Source organism: Haematobia irritans, chromosome 2, assembly GCF_050003625.1.
Source record: "Haematobia irritans isolate KBUSLIRL chromosome 2, ASM5000362v1, whole genome shotgun sequence".
NCBI lineage: Eukaryota > Metazoa > Arthropoda > Insecta > Diptera > Muscidae > Haematobia > Haematobia irritans.
In genome coordinates, this window is record NC_134398.1 from 80642321 (window position 1) to 80656935 (window position 14615).

At 34.0% G+C, this 14615-nt stretch overlaps 1 protein-coding gene and 1 long non-coding RNA gene across 3 annotated transcripts in view; both read right to left on the bottom strand.

Moving 5' to 3' along the window:
• Nucleotides 1-221: 221 nt before the first annotated feature.
• Nucleotides 222-1411, bottom strand: LOC142225596 (uncharacterized). The gene is made up of 2 exons (XR_012719335.1): nt 538-1411; nt 222-475 (listed from the first exon to the last, which is right to left on the bottom strand). It is a non-coding gene; the product is annotated as an uncharacterized LOC142225596 (long non-coding RNA).
• Nucleotides 1412-2227: 816 nt separating this feature from the next.
• The window catches only part of Tsp39D (Tetraspanin 39D), a 43146-nt gene continuing 30758 nt past the window's right edge, over nt 2228-14615 (bottom strand). The window contains exons 1-5 of one of the 2 annotated variants that reach the window (XM_075295396.1): nt 9706-9850; nt 9551-9644; nt 9122-9481; nt 8841-9059; nt 2228-3272 (exon numbers count right to left, since the gene is read on the bottom strand). In XM_075295396.1, the coding sequence (XP_075151511.1) occupies nt 3207-3272; nt 8841-9059; nt 9122-9481; nt 9551-9613 (708 nt within the window). In that variant the 5' untranslated portion in view covers nt 9614-9644; nt 9706-9850 and the 3' untranslated portion in view covers nt 2228-3206. Of the gene's footprint in view, nt 3273-8840; nt 9060-9121; nt 9482-9550; nt 9645-9705; nt 9851-14615 lie in introns of those variants that run through there. The other variant, XM_075295395.1, reaches the window with a different exon arrangement.

The window sequence follows — 14615 nt, forward strand, 5'->3', positions numbered from 1 at the left end:
TATTTGTTTGAACGATGTGATTTTCGTAGAAATTAGGTAGAATGCATTCCATATATTAGTTAACATTTTCCTATATTTATGTACCACTATACTAAAGAATGAAAAAATTTAACTGAATTGAATTCATATATGGATTGATTTTATTGAACTTTTTTCATTCATTTGGACAAATCTTACATATTTGTGGTAAACCTTTTACTTCAAAATTAGAACTGCTTACCTTCGTTTTTAAATACAATTTATTTATTTGTATAAGCAGTTTTTGCTTCTATAAAATACATGTTTTATTAATATATTAAATAATTTATTTAAAATCTACAGCATCGACTGGCCTTGACATATTAGTTTATTATTCCACTATTCCAATTTCCATGTAATGTTATCAACTGTAAACCGCATTTTTCTTCTTCTTGTACCTTTTAGTTTTAATAAATTGCTGCCTAACGCTTTTGTTCTCCTTTTACAATTTCAATACCTACAAATATAAAAAATCATAAACAAATTTTTTCACAAAAGGCTAGCGTCACTGAATATTACCTGATAATTAAAGACGAATTAAGGGGTTGTTATTCTTCTGGTATTTTCTCACTAATTTAAAATAACAATTTTTCTTTATTTTATTTGTTACCCTGCCAGCATTTCAAAGTTCCATTTCATCCTCATCGCTACCACAGACTCGTAAATGTCACCACAACCATCGCGAACTGTGATGGGGGAAGCATATCAAAAAGTACAAAATGTACATGAAAGTATTTTGCCATCACTACTGTTAGAAGAGCCATTTTATTTTTTGTGAAACGCCAAGCGCAACCAGCTTGTTATATTTTATTTAAATAAAAACGAAAATAAAGTTCTGAAAACATAGACATTACGCTTAAAATTGTGAAAGGTATATGGTGAACAATTTTCGACTTTCCAAATAGAATAAAGTGATCGTTTTTCAAATAGAGTCCCCTTCGTTCATTTTCATATTTGCCAATTGTTTTCTGATAAGAACTTGATTTCCAATGGACTTCTTAGCAAATACTGATTGTACGCTTTCCCACATACCCTTTGCGGTTGCTTTTTCGCGCACAAAACTAATGCAATCCGCATGCAGGAAACCCACTATTTGATCCATAGCCTTTTTGTCTTTTTTCTTGAACTCGCCTCTTCATCTGGAGGATTGCCGGTGAGAACTTCCAACAGATCTAGAGAATCCAAATGAATTTTTACTCTAAATTGCCACTCATCAAATCCCTGGCCATTAAACTGGGGAATCCCATGAACTTCTTTTGTATCACCCATAACCATAGATAAGTAAGTAATAGATGACTCATCGGTGTAAAACGCAGTCTGACAGTTCCCAAAATGAGGAATAAACGAAGGAAATAGGGGGAATTACAAATTCTCTCTTAGATTCGTTTTTACAATTTTCCTATTTTATCCACAATTTGAACATTTTTGATACACTAGATAATTTATAATCAAACTAAAATATTCAAAAGTTCATATTTGAACAAAAAATTTCGACTAAAACCGCGAAAATACAAAATTTAATTTTGAGCAAATTTTCTCTACGAAAAACACAAAACGAAATGTCAGAAAATTCATTTGGGCTTCTTCAACGTTTTCTGGTCGGAGAGCGACGGGCCATCTATTAGTTAGGTTATCTATGCCCATAACCTCTTATAGAAGGACACGGGATAGGCAATTTTTTTAGTGAATAAAATTATAACTTTATTTGGATAAAGTTTTTCACAGTATAAAAAATGAAATTAATATATTTTTTTCAACCAAACAATTCTACGACTGTTTCGATTTTTACAAAAACAAGAATGTCGATTGCAGGTGTATATATTACAACAGTTTTGGATATCGTATACGGCTGTTTTCGACGTGTTGGGGAAGTGCTTCAAATTAAAAAAATGTTGGCAGGGATATTTGGAAAAATATGTGAAAAATATCACTTATTCCCTCTGGAATGTCGCAGTGAATTAATAATGTCAGCGATATCACTTTGAGTCATTTAATGGCATACACTGCACCCCTCCAAAGTAATTCACTCTACTTACCACTTGTCTATGGTCTCGCCTGCAAAATAATACAGATTTTCGATGTACACTACCTTTGGTAAATTCCCTTTGATGTCCATCTCCCAGTGATGGCCTACTTTACCAATTTGTGTCGCAGCTAAATGTTTGGAAAAGTATGAGTTTGTAAAACGAAAATGAGTAAATAGAAACGATTTAAAGTTTTAATAAAATATTGTTTATTCAGTGCTGCACAGTTGATACGCTTATTATAAACGATTACAAAAATGTATACGTATGCTTGAGGCATAGTTAAGTATATAAGTATAGTTTAAAAAATGCATATTTCATATATTTTTGTTGAACACGTATATTAAGTATATCCGAACTGTATCTTATGTTAGTTTAAATTCAATTTTTGCAACTGCAATTTGTAATTGGATGGGATTGTATATTGAGATTGACAGCGAAAATTGAGCACAATTGTATTCTATGACGTTAACGATTATCCCTAAAGGAATTACAAAATGTATTTAACTTAATACTAAACGAAACCTTAAATATTATATGCATGTCCTTATTTACGTTCAATGAAAAAGTGTTGGCATAATTGTTTGAACCAATTAAAAATGGAGGTAAAACAAATTGTATAAAGTATGGATATAAACGAGTGATAGGGAACTCCAAATGTAGCCCATGAATACGTACATTCAAATGATATCACAGCGGAAAAGGGTTTTATGTATGCATTGGTAATAGGATGGATTAGAATTATGTGGTTGTAAGTGTTTACGATATCTGTGGCACAGAGTCAATACAAAAAATGTGTACGTAATTCTATTAAAATGTAACATATTACCTAAAATAGGTACAATTTACATGCTAAGTATATACTGGTGAACGTAGAAGGTCTAATGTGTATTCCGGTTTATGAGTGTAGTTAAAAGTGAGAGTTTATGCTATTTTAGTGTCGGTGTGGCTTCTTTTTTATATATGGAAGTCACATCTAATATTCACACATATTTTTTCCATGACAACGTTTAACTATTTGTTTTAAATTTTCAGCTGGTATAAAAGCGCATCTGCTATCTACCCACCCCATTACAAAGAGATGCGTTAGCCGGATGCGACTGTTATCGTAGATTCTATTTTATTCTTTTTTAAATTCGACATAAAGGATCTTGACTACGCAATTCAAACTGTCTGGTAGCTCCGACGAAATGACCGATAAAGGCAACAGGCAAACAGAATCGTTAAAAGCTAGAGAAAAACAAAACGTGGTTAGTGCAGATTAGATTTGATATATTAAATAGGATAGTGTTTTATTAAATTATATTAAATTAAATTCTTAGTACATAGTATATCGATTATCACAATGGACTGAATAGTCTAAGTGAGCCTGAATCTTAATCGGGCTGCCACTTTAACCTAGTATATCGATTGAGGAACCAGGACGATGACGATCTTTAATTTTATAAAATTTCCAGTTAATGAATCTGACATAATTGGAAAATGGACCAAATAAGTTTATCTATCCTTTCCAGCGTTATCATTAGGTTACGTTAGATGTAGTGGCATCCCGTTATTCCTCGCTTTCTTATCAAGGAGTGCTGACCGAGTCTATGTTTAGCTCAAAGAAAAGATATCTGTTCTTTTTTTATAGCAGAGTTAGAACGGTGTTTCACATTACCTTTTCAATATCTAGAAAAACCATCGATGAAAATCTTTTTGTTGCTCGGCTGAAACTGGAATTGAACCCATGACCCTTCTGCAATTACGGTCGGATGAGTCCAGAACCTTTGCCCTTGCATACAAAGGTTCCTGGGTTCCAGAACACCGAAAAGTTTTTCCGCTGAGTGTTTCAAAACTTCTCTGAGTGGTTCCATGGCAGAATTTTGTGAAAATTTGTTGTAGGAATTTTTAAGCCATCGAATTTTACATTCAACTATCTGTGTACTTCTTCTGTCTGTCTTCTGTCTATGTCGAATATCCTCAAATTTCTAGCAGTGAAATAAATGGTGTGAATGATGCACCAAGCACTGGAAGACTAATTATCGAAAATGTCGATAAAATCATGGACATTCTCCTAGAGTCCTAGTGCAAGAAATAGGACGCTCGTTGCTACCTCATGGCATGATATGTACGTCAAATGTATGACGTATTCAACAGATTATCATAACCGAAAAATCGGTGATATATACAAATTTGAAACACTGTGCATTTTATTTGTAGTGTAGCATAATAGGAGGTCTAGGCTAATATTTATGGTAACATAATTTCATGCAGATAAGATAATTACGCTGCTCACAAAATTGTGTAGCCTACAATGGCTTACGTTTTTCCTTCCAAAATTCCCTTTCCAAAAGTTTGGAGATTAATATATATGCATTGTAATCATAATCAATACTTTGAATTTTCGAGAATTTGAAAATGCAGATTTTTCGTATTTGAAAGAAACGACTTTTTGAATTTGTTAATATTTTTAAAAGTAGAATTTTCGTGTTTTTGACTTTTTTCAAAATAAGGAAGTATGAACTTTTCGTCTTTTTTACATTTTTTGATTTTTGGACGGATAATTTCGATACATGAATAAATCCTTTCATTTCTGCTAGCAAAAACTCTCATTGGCTTACAAAATGAAATAGAATAGAAAACTTTTTTCGTTATATTCAGCTATTTCGCTCCCTTTTATGCATTATGTTAAGTTTGTGGTAGCCCTATGTATCAGGTCCATTGTGATACCATAGTGGTGAACTTCTCTCTTATCACTGAGTGCTGTCCGATTCCATGTTAAGCTCAATGACAAGGGACCTCCTTTTTATAGCCGAGTCCGAACGGCGTTCCACATTGCAGTGAAACTACTTATAGAAATGTCACCAGCATTACTGAGGTGGGATAATCCACCGCTGAAAAACTTTTTAGTGTTCGGGCGAAGCAGGAATCGAACCTACGACCTTGTGTATACAAGGCGGGCATGCTAACCATTGGACCACGGTGGATTTGTGCATTGAATAATCAGCTGATTTGTTTTTTTCTTCCTTTTAATTACATATTGTACCAATCTCTGAGAAGAAAATTAGCGGTATACACGTGGGGAACTAAATTAAAACAGGAAATAAGGAACTAGGAAAATGAACTAGTTTATATTGCAGAACGGAACTCTATAAAGTTTGTTTGATTCAAACGTTTTTGAACCGTTTTTCTTATGAACAGAAAATTTTTAAATTACTGAAGAGTTTTGCTTTGAATGTGTCTCTTGTTTATGGTATGACATTGATTGTGATCGCAATGTTACTTCTCATATATGTATGTTCAAAGACGTTCTTAGACGTCTTTATGGAAATGAAATTCGTTGGTACGTCACCCAAAAATGATCAACCAATCATTTACGAGTAAATTGCCTTTTTATTGTTCACACATTGAATAATCTGTGAAGGACTTTCATTCTGACAATATATTTTCATGCTGTTGCTCTACCAAATTTATGTAAATTAACAATTTATTTGTAAGGCAATTATTCCTTTCTTGACACATATTGTATACACTCATAGAAAAAAAGTCTCTTGTTAATAGCAAACGCTGTCTGCTATTTTTCAGCAAACAAAATGCTGCTGTTTTAGCAGTTTTTTTGTTAAAACAGCAAACAATCTGTTATTTTGGAACAGCAGACATAATGCAGAAAAGTCAGTAGTTTGCTGAAATTTTCTGCTGATCCGAATAAAATGATAAAGTCTCCCCTCTCCAGTCAAATGGACAATAGTAAAATGGTACACATTATAAAACGCCAAACTTTAAAAATAATTAGTATTTTTTGATTATGCAATAACATTTGTGAACAACCAACCCTTTTCAGTAATTTACATTTTAAGGTAGGTATTAAGTTCGAGTTTAGCCGCTAAAATCACCATTTTTCATGATTACTTTTGTCCAGTTATTGGATTGCATTACCGTACTTTTCAGCAATTTTAAGCAAAGAGAGTAAAATGCACTTTTACTCTCTTACCAGTTTTTAATGGATAATTATTGCTAGAAAAGTACGCGAACAGATCTATTGTTGGTGAAGTCAGTTTTGATAAATGTCAACGGTAAGTATTGTATTTTTCATTAAAGAAATTTGCCATTCCTTTTATAGTCCTTTTATTTTTAATAATTTTTAGATTGAAAAAGTAATATTATACATTCATATATGGGAAGAACCGTCGTGCAATGGTTCATGCCCGCTTTGCATACAAACGGTTATGGATTCAATCCCAGTTTCGACCAAACACCATAAAGTTACTCCCTCTGTAATGCTGGTGGCATTTCCTAGTGTTTGAAAGCTACTCTAAAATTTTCATCGCAAGGGAAATGATGTTCAATCTCGGCTATAAAAAGGAGATTCCTTGTCTTTGAGCTAAACATGGAATCGGACAGCACTCAGTTACAAGAGAGAAGTTCAACACTGCGGTATCATAATGGACTAAATAGTCAAACTCTACACAATTGGCAAAGTTCACCTTAAATCTGAGTATTAAAACCAGGATAACATTACAACTAGAGGTGTGCGCGTGACACGAAATTCTCGTGACGCGCGTGAATCACGTGAGTCGTGAACAAAATCCAAAGCAACTCTCGTGAATGTGCGTGAATGGGACTAAAATAAATATTTGCGTGCGTGAGAAATAAAATCGGTTCGTGAATAAAATTTCTGCAAAATCACGCTCACGAAAATAATCAAGATTTAACATAATTCACACTCGTATGTTAAATGAAATTAACAGGTTGGCTGATAAGTCACCGGTCTGACACATATATAGCGTCGCTAGTATTAAATGCATATTTTTTTTATATAGTACCAACCTTCAAATGATTCGTGTCAAAATTTGACGTCCGTAAGTCAATTAGTTTGTGAGATAGAGCGTCTTTTGTGAAGCAACGTTTGTTATTGTAAAAAAATGGGAAAAAAGGAATTTCGTGTTTGGATAAAATACTATTTTCTGGAGGGAAAAATCCCTGGGGCAGTTTCCGGACTCTGCCCCAGGGAAATCAACAATAATTGATTGGTATGCAAAATTCAAGCGTGGTGAAATGAGTACGGAGGACGGTGAACGCAGTGGACGCCCGAAAGAGGTGGTTACCGACGAAAAAATCAAAAAAATCCACAAAATGATTTTGAATGACCGTAAAATGAAGTTGATCGAGATAGCAGAGGCCTTAAAGATATCAAAGGAACGTGTTGGTCATATCATTCATCAATATTTGGATATGCGGAAGCTCTGTGCAAAATGGGTGCCGCGCGAGCTCACATTTGACCAAAAACAACAACGTGTTGATGATTCTGAGCGGTGTTTGCAGCTGTTAACTCGTAATACACCCGAGTTTTTCCATCCATATGTGACAATGGATAAAACATGGCTCCATCACTACACTCCTGAGTCCAATCGACAGTCGGCTGAGTGGACAGGTGAACCGTCTCCGAAGCGTGGAAAGACTCAAAAGTCCGCTGGCAAAGTAATGGCCTCTGTTTTTTGGGATGTGCATGGAATAATTTTTATCGATTATCTTGAGAAGAGAAAAATCATCAACAGTGACTATTATATGGCGTTATTGGAGCGTTTGAAGGTCGAAATCGCGGCAAAACGGCCCCATATGAAGAAGAAAAGTGTTGTTCCACCAAGACAACGCACCGTGCCACAAGTCATTGAGAACGATGGCAAAAATTCATGAATTGGGCTTCGAATTGCTTCCCCACCCACCGTATTCTCCAGATCTGGCCCCAGCGACTTTTTCTTGTTCTCAGACCTGAAAAGGATGCTCGCAGGGAAAAAATTTGGCTGCAATGAAGAGGTGATCGCCGAAATTGAGGCCTATTTTGAGGCAAAACCGAAGGAGTACTACCAAAATGGTATCAAAGAGGGCCAAAGCGAATCCAAACCCCACTTTGGGTTCGCGTTGGCCCACTTTGGACCCTATCTTAAGAAGAAAGTACCAAACCCCAACTGTACGCCAAGGATCGGTATCTCGAAAATTATGCTCTTTCGCCAAAATTTTTACTTAAAATTTTCTCTTTAAAATGTACTATTTTTACCAAAAATGCAAAAACAAATGCAATTTCATTAATTTCATGAAAAATTGCTGTCAGAATTAACAAAAATATAAAGGAAAATACAGATTTTCAGATGTCAATATCTGGAAAACTAGGCTTTTCCGACAACTTTTTTACCTTACATTTTCGCTTTAAAATCCCTCCTCCTACACTCCAAAAAAATTGTTTGTTTTTAACAACTTTTGCTAAAGTAGATTTGTTCCGTATCGAACTAAATGGTCCTCATAATTGATGGTAAGAATTACTTCAATTATTCCTGCGAATCGTAACACATTTCCTCATATTTCGAAGCATACATCGATACATTTTCAGGTTTTCTCTATTTTAAATTTTCCACTTGTTGAACACATTGTTCATTGGGAAATTTAAATCAATTTGACTGACAATTTAAGTTTTAATATGGAGACTGCCATGTTTTTTTTTTGTAATACTAAAACTGTCTTACTAAATATGCCTTGCTTTCGACATAGAGGATTTTTCTTTCGTTTGAAATACGAAAGAAAGCTATCATCGTTCGATATACATACAGGGCACCAATAGGATGTCAAATCTATGAATATAACAAAGTTACCAATTGTCGAAAACTTATAAATTGTCATTCGGGCCATATCTGGTCTTATACAAAACGGGTGTGCGAAGAAAAACTGTAAAATATGGCGTATTTCTCTTTGACGTACGCTCAACAAAAATAACGGCTAACTGACGAGGAAGCATCCGTTGCACAACATCATTCTATTAATTACCTGAATTCCGGCGACGCCTAAAACTACTCCTGCAAATAGAAGTGTTTTTGAGTCCAAAATATCCAAAAGTTTCTTAAGGCATCCGCTTCTATTGGCATGAGCTTCAGTGCAGGCATCGGCTTCATTGAGATTAATCATTTGACAACATGACGAGGGTAGAGTTTTATTTTGAAATACTTCTTCCCAATCTGTAGGTCCTTGCATGCCACAGCATCCCAACTAAATTATAAAATAAATTCGTAGTATTTAGTATTTATATATCAATTGACATGAAATCTTACCTCTGATTGTAACAAAGACCAGGCATCACGGTAATCCTTACGTTCACTATACTGATCCATGGTGGCATTGAATTGAGTTTCCATAATTTGACGGAGGCCTGTGTGCTTGACATAGCCAGCTATGCCCAATCCTATTTCAAGGAAAAATATTATCAAAGCTAAAATGGCAAACGACAGAATCATGCAACTATTCTCTTTCAAAGCACCACAACAGCCCATAAAGCAGATGAATGCCACCAATGACCCCACAACCATTAATATAATTGGAGCTGTCCATATATGGTCACTAACAAAATTTGAATAATGGGCATAATTAAATTGGACCATGGCGCCAATCAGCAATATCAAAACGCCCGATAGCTGGAAGAAAGAGGGAAAAAAAACGCATAGTAAATGTAATTTTTTCTTAGCATTTATAAAATTACTTACCGCAAATAATAAATTGCACAAAAAAGTTAAATATTTGACACATGTTAAGCCTCCAGAAGCCATTTTAATACACTATAGTTCTGGTTTACGGGATCTATAAAGAGAATTATAAAAAAATTAGAAAATTTGACCTACTAACCCATTTGATTTATGACCTTTAGTAATTGACAACTTTTTAATGAGAACGAAATTATTTTTATTTTTGGGATTCGGAATACTTCCGCGCCGACTATATTCGGTTTGGTTGTTCTAACTTCGACTGTTGTAAACACAGTAGTAGTAGACATTCAGAACTAGCTCAAATGTCAGAACTCACACATTAACAACCCATACATGCTACACATTTGTCTTGCAATGGCTAGAAGAGACGAGTCTACCCGCGCCTATAATAATAAATCAATACAAATTGTTTATGGAGCACGCTTCAGTCTCTAAAAGAAAAAAAACACGAAAAACACAATGAAAGGAAATAAAAAGTAAATCCTCATTTTAGACCACAGAATGTGGTGTCATAGAATAAACTGTGCACTTGCTATTGTTGTGTGCGCCCTAATGATGGTAATAGTTGAAGGTTTTCATTGAAACTCTGGCCAACATTCGTCAACCCTTCATTTGAGGTCTCTGGGAGTGAGAAAGTGAAGAGACATATAAGGAATATTTGCGTGAAGGAAAGATATTGATTTAATTTTGAGTGGACGATGCTAAACAATTTTAAACCGACAAAGTCTTCTCATATGTATGGTAGATAAAATCATGTGTTTTTCTAGAAATATTTCCCACAAACATCCCCAAAGTAACAAACCGCAGATATGGTGATTGTCTGTTGCTCCGTTAGGTATGAAGGTGTATTTGTTGCGATTTAATTTTAACTGAAAAATTGTTAGCAATTAAGCTCCCAACTGACGGGGTAGCATATAGGGTTGTACGATTTAAAAATTGGTTGGCTAACCGTGCTCGAACGGAGCTTCATGAAAATATGGGTTATTAAATCTATTCTGATACAACAGTTGACCAATATTTCTTTTTTTTTTTACTTTTGTAATGGTTTACTTTTGGACATTTTTAAAGATCGGAATAGCTGACTTTTTTACGACGTCAATTATTTGTTTTGCTCTTATTAAAATTTCAACTTTTCCATGGCATATGTGAATTTTTAGTTTTATAAAAAATTAAAATCATTATAACAATACCACATGAATTAAAAAATTACTTTTACATACACATACAGTGACACACAAAAGTATTCGTTTTGATTTTTTTACCGTTTAAGATTTTTGTTAAATAGTTTTATTGAAATGTTTCCATGGACATACATAAAAGCAAAACTTAAATAAAAATAAAGAAATTAAGTTCATTGTATTAATTCTAAACATTTTATAAAAAAAAAACTAAAAAAATGCCCACAAAAGTATTCATCGCAGCAGTAATCACATTATATGAGACATCGACTCCACCAATTTTCGACACCCTTTTAAGGTTTTTTTTAGATTAAATATGGTGTTGTCTGATCTTCGATTCCATATGAGACCAATCTCTATTTGGGCTTTGCGGTGTCGTTTTGAGGTATTTGGTGTTGTGAAGGAGCCCATTTTCACATCCCAGGCCGTGTGATTGGGTCGCTGTCTTGTTGGAACAAGAAGTCCTTATCTCGGAATCCCATTTTAGCATCGCTTGAGTGAAGATTTTTTTTTCAAAATGTTTAATTACCCAGTCAGAAATTTACGATGGTTATAAATATTGAGCGTTGTAACAGCGTGGGAAGCCAACGTTAAATAGTAAATTTTCCATAAAATTATCGTTGAAAATGCATGTTCCATCAATGTCCAATGGTTTTTAATGAGTAATGGAGGTATTATTGTTGATAGGAATTGATTTATAATAGGATAATGTTCCTTTATCATATAAAGTGAATATGTACATTAACAGTGAAACCACTAGGAACAACAATTTCGGTTAATTTTACAAATGAGTAGAAAGTTTTAACTAAACTAAACGCTGACATCAAGCCAAAACCCAAATATAAATGAAGAAATTTTGTTAGACATAATTACGTTTTTTTCACATGTTAAGGTGAGTATTAACTTCGACTTTAGCCGCTTAAATCGCTAAAGTGAAAACTAAATCAGTAAGAAAAATAATAAAATTATACATATTTGTTGCAAATTTTATTATAACTTGATGGGGAAAAGCCCCATCAATGGAAGCACTTGGAGAGTGCAATAAAGAGATATTTCCAAACGTGCATATTCTTTTAAAAATTTTGGTCACTTTGCCAGTAACTCAGGGATTGAAAATACAATTTTTAAGAAAGTATAAAAAAGGTATTTTTTGAGCGGAAAGGTACTTTTTACTAAATTTCAACAAAAATTTCACTGGAAGATTATTGTCAAGAGACTGAATTTTAAAGAAAATAAAATTTTGAAAAAATTTTCTATATAAATAAAATTTTGTAAAAATTTTCTATAGCCGGCTATCATACAAAAACCTTTTTTTTCTGAAGGTTCAAGTGTGGTTTATTGTTGGGTTTAATGAACTGCCTGAATTTATTCTTATAATTGGTTGATAGTTTTGCTGCAAGTAGGGGATGCTGATGAGGAATGTGGTAATTCCGAAATGTGCGTCCATCCAACCATCTTGCAGTCTATAGGGCTTTGCCCAAATAAATTTGACAAACATTCTTTTCCTCTGTTGGTTAAGCTACACTTGTAGTTTAGTCAATGTATGGTTTTAAGCTGCAATAAAAAAACAACAACAATGCTTAAAGAACAAAACCAACAATAACAAAACAAAACGAAGGGAAATAAAATTTTGCAAAAAAATTCTATAGAAAAGAAATTTTGCAAAATTTTTCCTATAGAAATAAAGTTTTGCAAAAATTTCCTATAGAAATAACATTTTTACAAAATTTTCAATTGAAATAAAATTTTGACAAAATTATCTATAAATATAAAATTTTGCAAAAATTCTATATAGAAATAAAATTTAGACAACATTTTCTACCGAAATAAAAAATTGATAATATAGAATCGCATTCTTTTTTCGACTAAAACATTCTTTCATTCAATAAAATCCTGTTTTTGACTATATCTTTTACAAAATCGAGATTTTCTTCCCACATGAACATGTATGTTTTGCCATATTTGTAAAAGACTATTAGCAAATAAGGTTGATAAAGACTTTCTCAAAATATTAAAATATTTTGTCAAAGCTATTGTACCATAAATCTGATATCGACTCAAAAATGTCTACACAAAAGGTACTAAATCATTCGCGGGGGTACTACGGTACTGACCGGGGTGAAAAAGTATTGAAAAAAGTACTTTAGTACTGCATTTTCCATCCCTGCAGTTACTACGTGCTCATCCGAACGTTAATTTTCAAAAATGAAGAGATTAAAGACGTATCTTAGAAATTCGACTGGCGAGAGTAGACTCAATGGATTGGCATTAATGTCGGTTCATCGCTGAATAAATGTGCCGACTGAAGAAGTCATTGATTTATTTGCTGCCCAAAAAGCCCGTCGGCTCAATTTAATATTATAAAAATATTGTATACATACCTATGCCTAAATAAAAAATTCTACACATGAGATTATATGAATATATTTTTTAAAGTTGAACCCCCCCCCCCCCCCCCCCCCGAATTAAAATCCTGGCTATGGCCTTGCATTTTGTCGTCTATTATCCCATCAATAAAAACTAAGTTTCCAACGTGCTAACATACAAGCACCATTCTCCACACTTCACATGTTTTATTGTCAAGGATTCCCTAGGCTTCCGTCCCAACAAAAAATACTTCAGCAGTAAGAGTTTAGTTGCGCTTTTTGGTATACAAAAAAGAACGCAGTGCATCCACACTGCATGGATCGATGGCAATAACGTAAAAGAGTAAACAAACTAGTTTATAATCATTCGTTTACCTTATTGCAACCAATTCATGCAGTATAGATGCATGAAAGGTAGTGCTGTTTTCCTACACGCCAACAATCCTATACTCAAGATTATATATCACTTCTGAGCAATATTTCTAATAAAATGAGCTATTATATCAGCGCTTTGTAGAAGCTGCTCTAAATCGGGACATCGCCCACAAAAATCAGCGCTGATTCGGTTGTTTTGTAAGCAGTTGGTACTGCCTCTCTCCCTTACAATCCTGCTGAAATAGTGCTCCATTTTTTGCTGGGAACACCCCTATTTCTACTTTTCCCCGTTAAACTGACTTAAATATATTCCCTTGGGGCACCACGAGGGGGGGCGCAGCGTCATTTTTGGCTGAGCAGGTTTTGTATCATTAAATTCGTTAAAACAACACTAATTGTTAAGTTCAACATAGTTCGTACATTTCGAAATGTTCATTTATAACCACAGTGAGAAAAGAATAGAAGTTACATGCAATTCTATAATTTGTTGTAGGCTTTCTATTATTAGTCGTTCACTTTATTTACAACGGCACTTTGGTATTCACACATTTTAAATATTTAGAAACCATTTTCGTCACTTTTAGACATAAAGCCAAAATATCTGTCTTGCATTCATGTTGAAAGCGTACTTTATCAGTAATAAAGGGTGATTTGTTAAGAGCTTGATAACTTTAAAAAAAAAAAAAAAAACGCATAAAATTTGCAAAATCTCATCGGTTCTTTATTTGAAACGTTAGATTGGTCCATGACATTTACTTTTTGAAGATAATTTCATTTAAATGTTGACCGCGGCTGCGTCTTAGGTGGTCCATTCGGAAAGTCCAATTTTGGGCAACTTTTTCGAGCATTTCGACCGGAATAGCCCGAATTTCTTCGGAAATGTTGTCTTCCAAAGCTGGAATAGTTGCTGGCTTATTTCTGTAGACGTAGCCCCACAAAAAATAGTCTAAAGGCGTCAAATCGCATGATCTTGGTGGCCAACTTACCGGTCCATTTCTTGAGATGAATTGTTCTCCGAAGTTTTCCCTCAAAATGGCCATAGAATCGCGAGCTGTGTGGCATGTAGCGCCATCTTGTTGAAACCACATGTCAACCAAGTTCAGTTCTTCCATTTTTGGCAACAAAAAGTTTGTTAGCATCGAACGA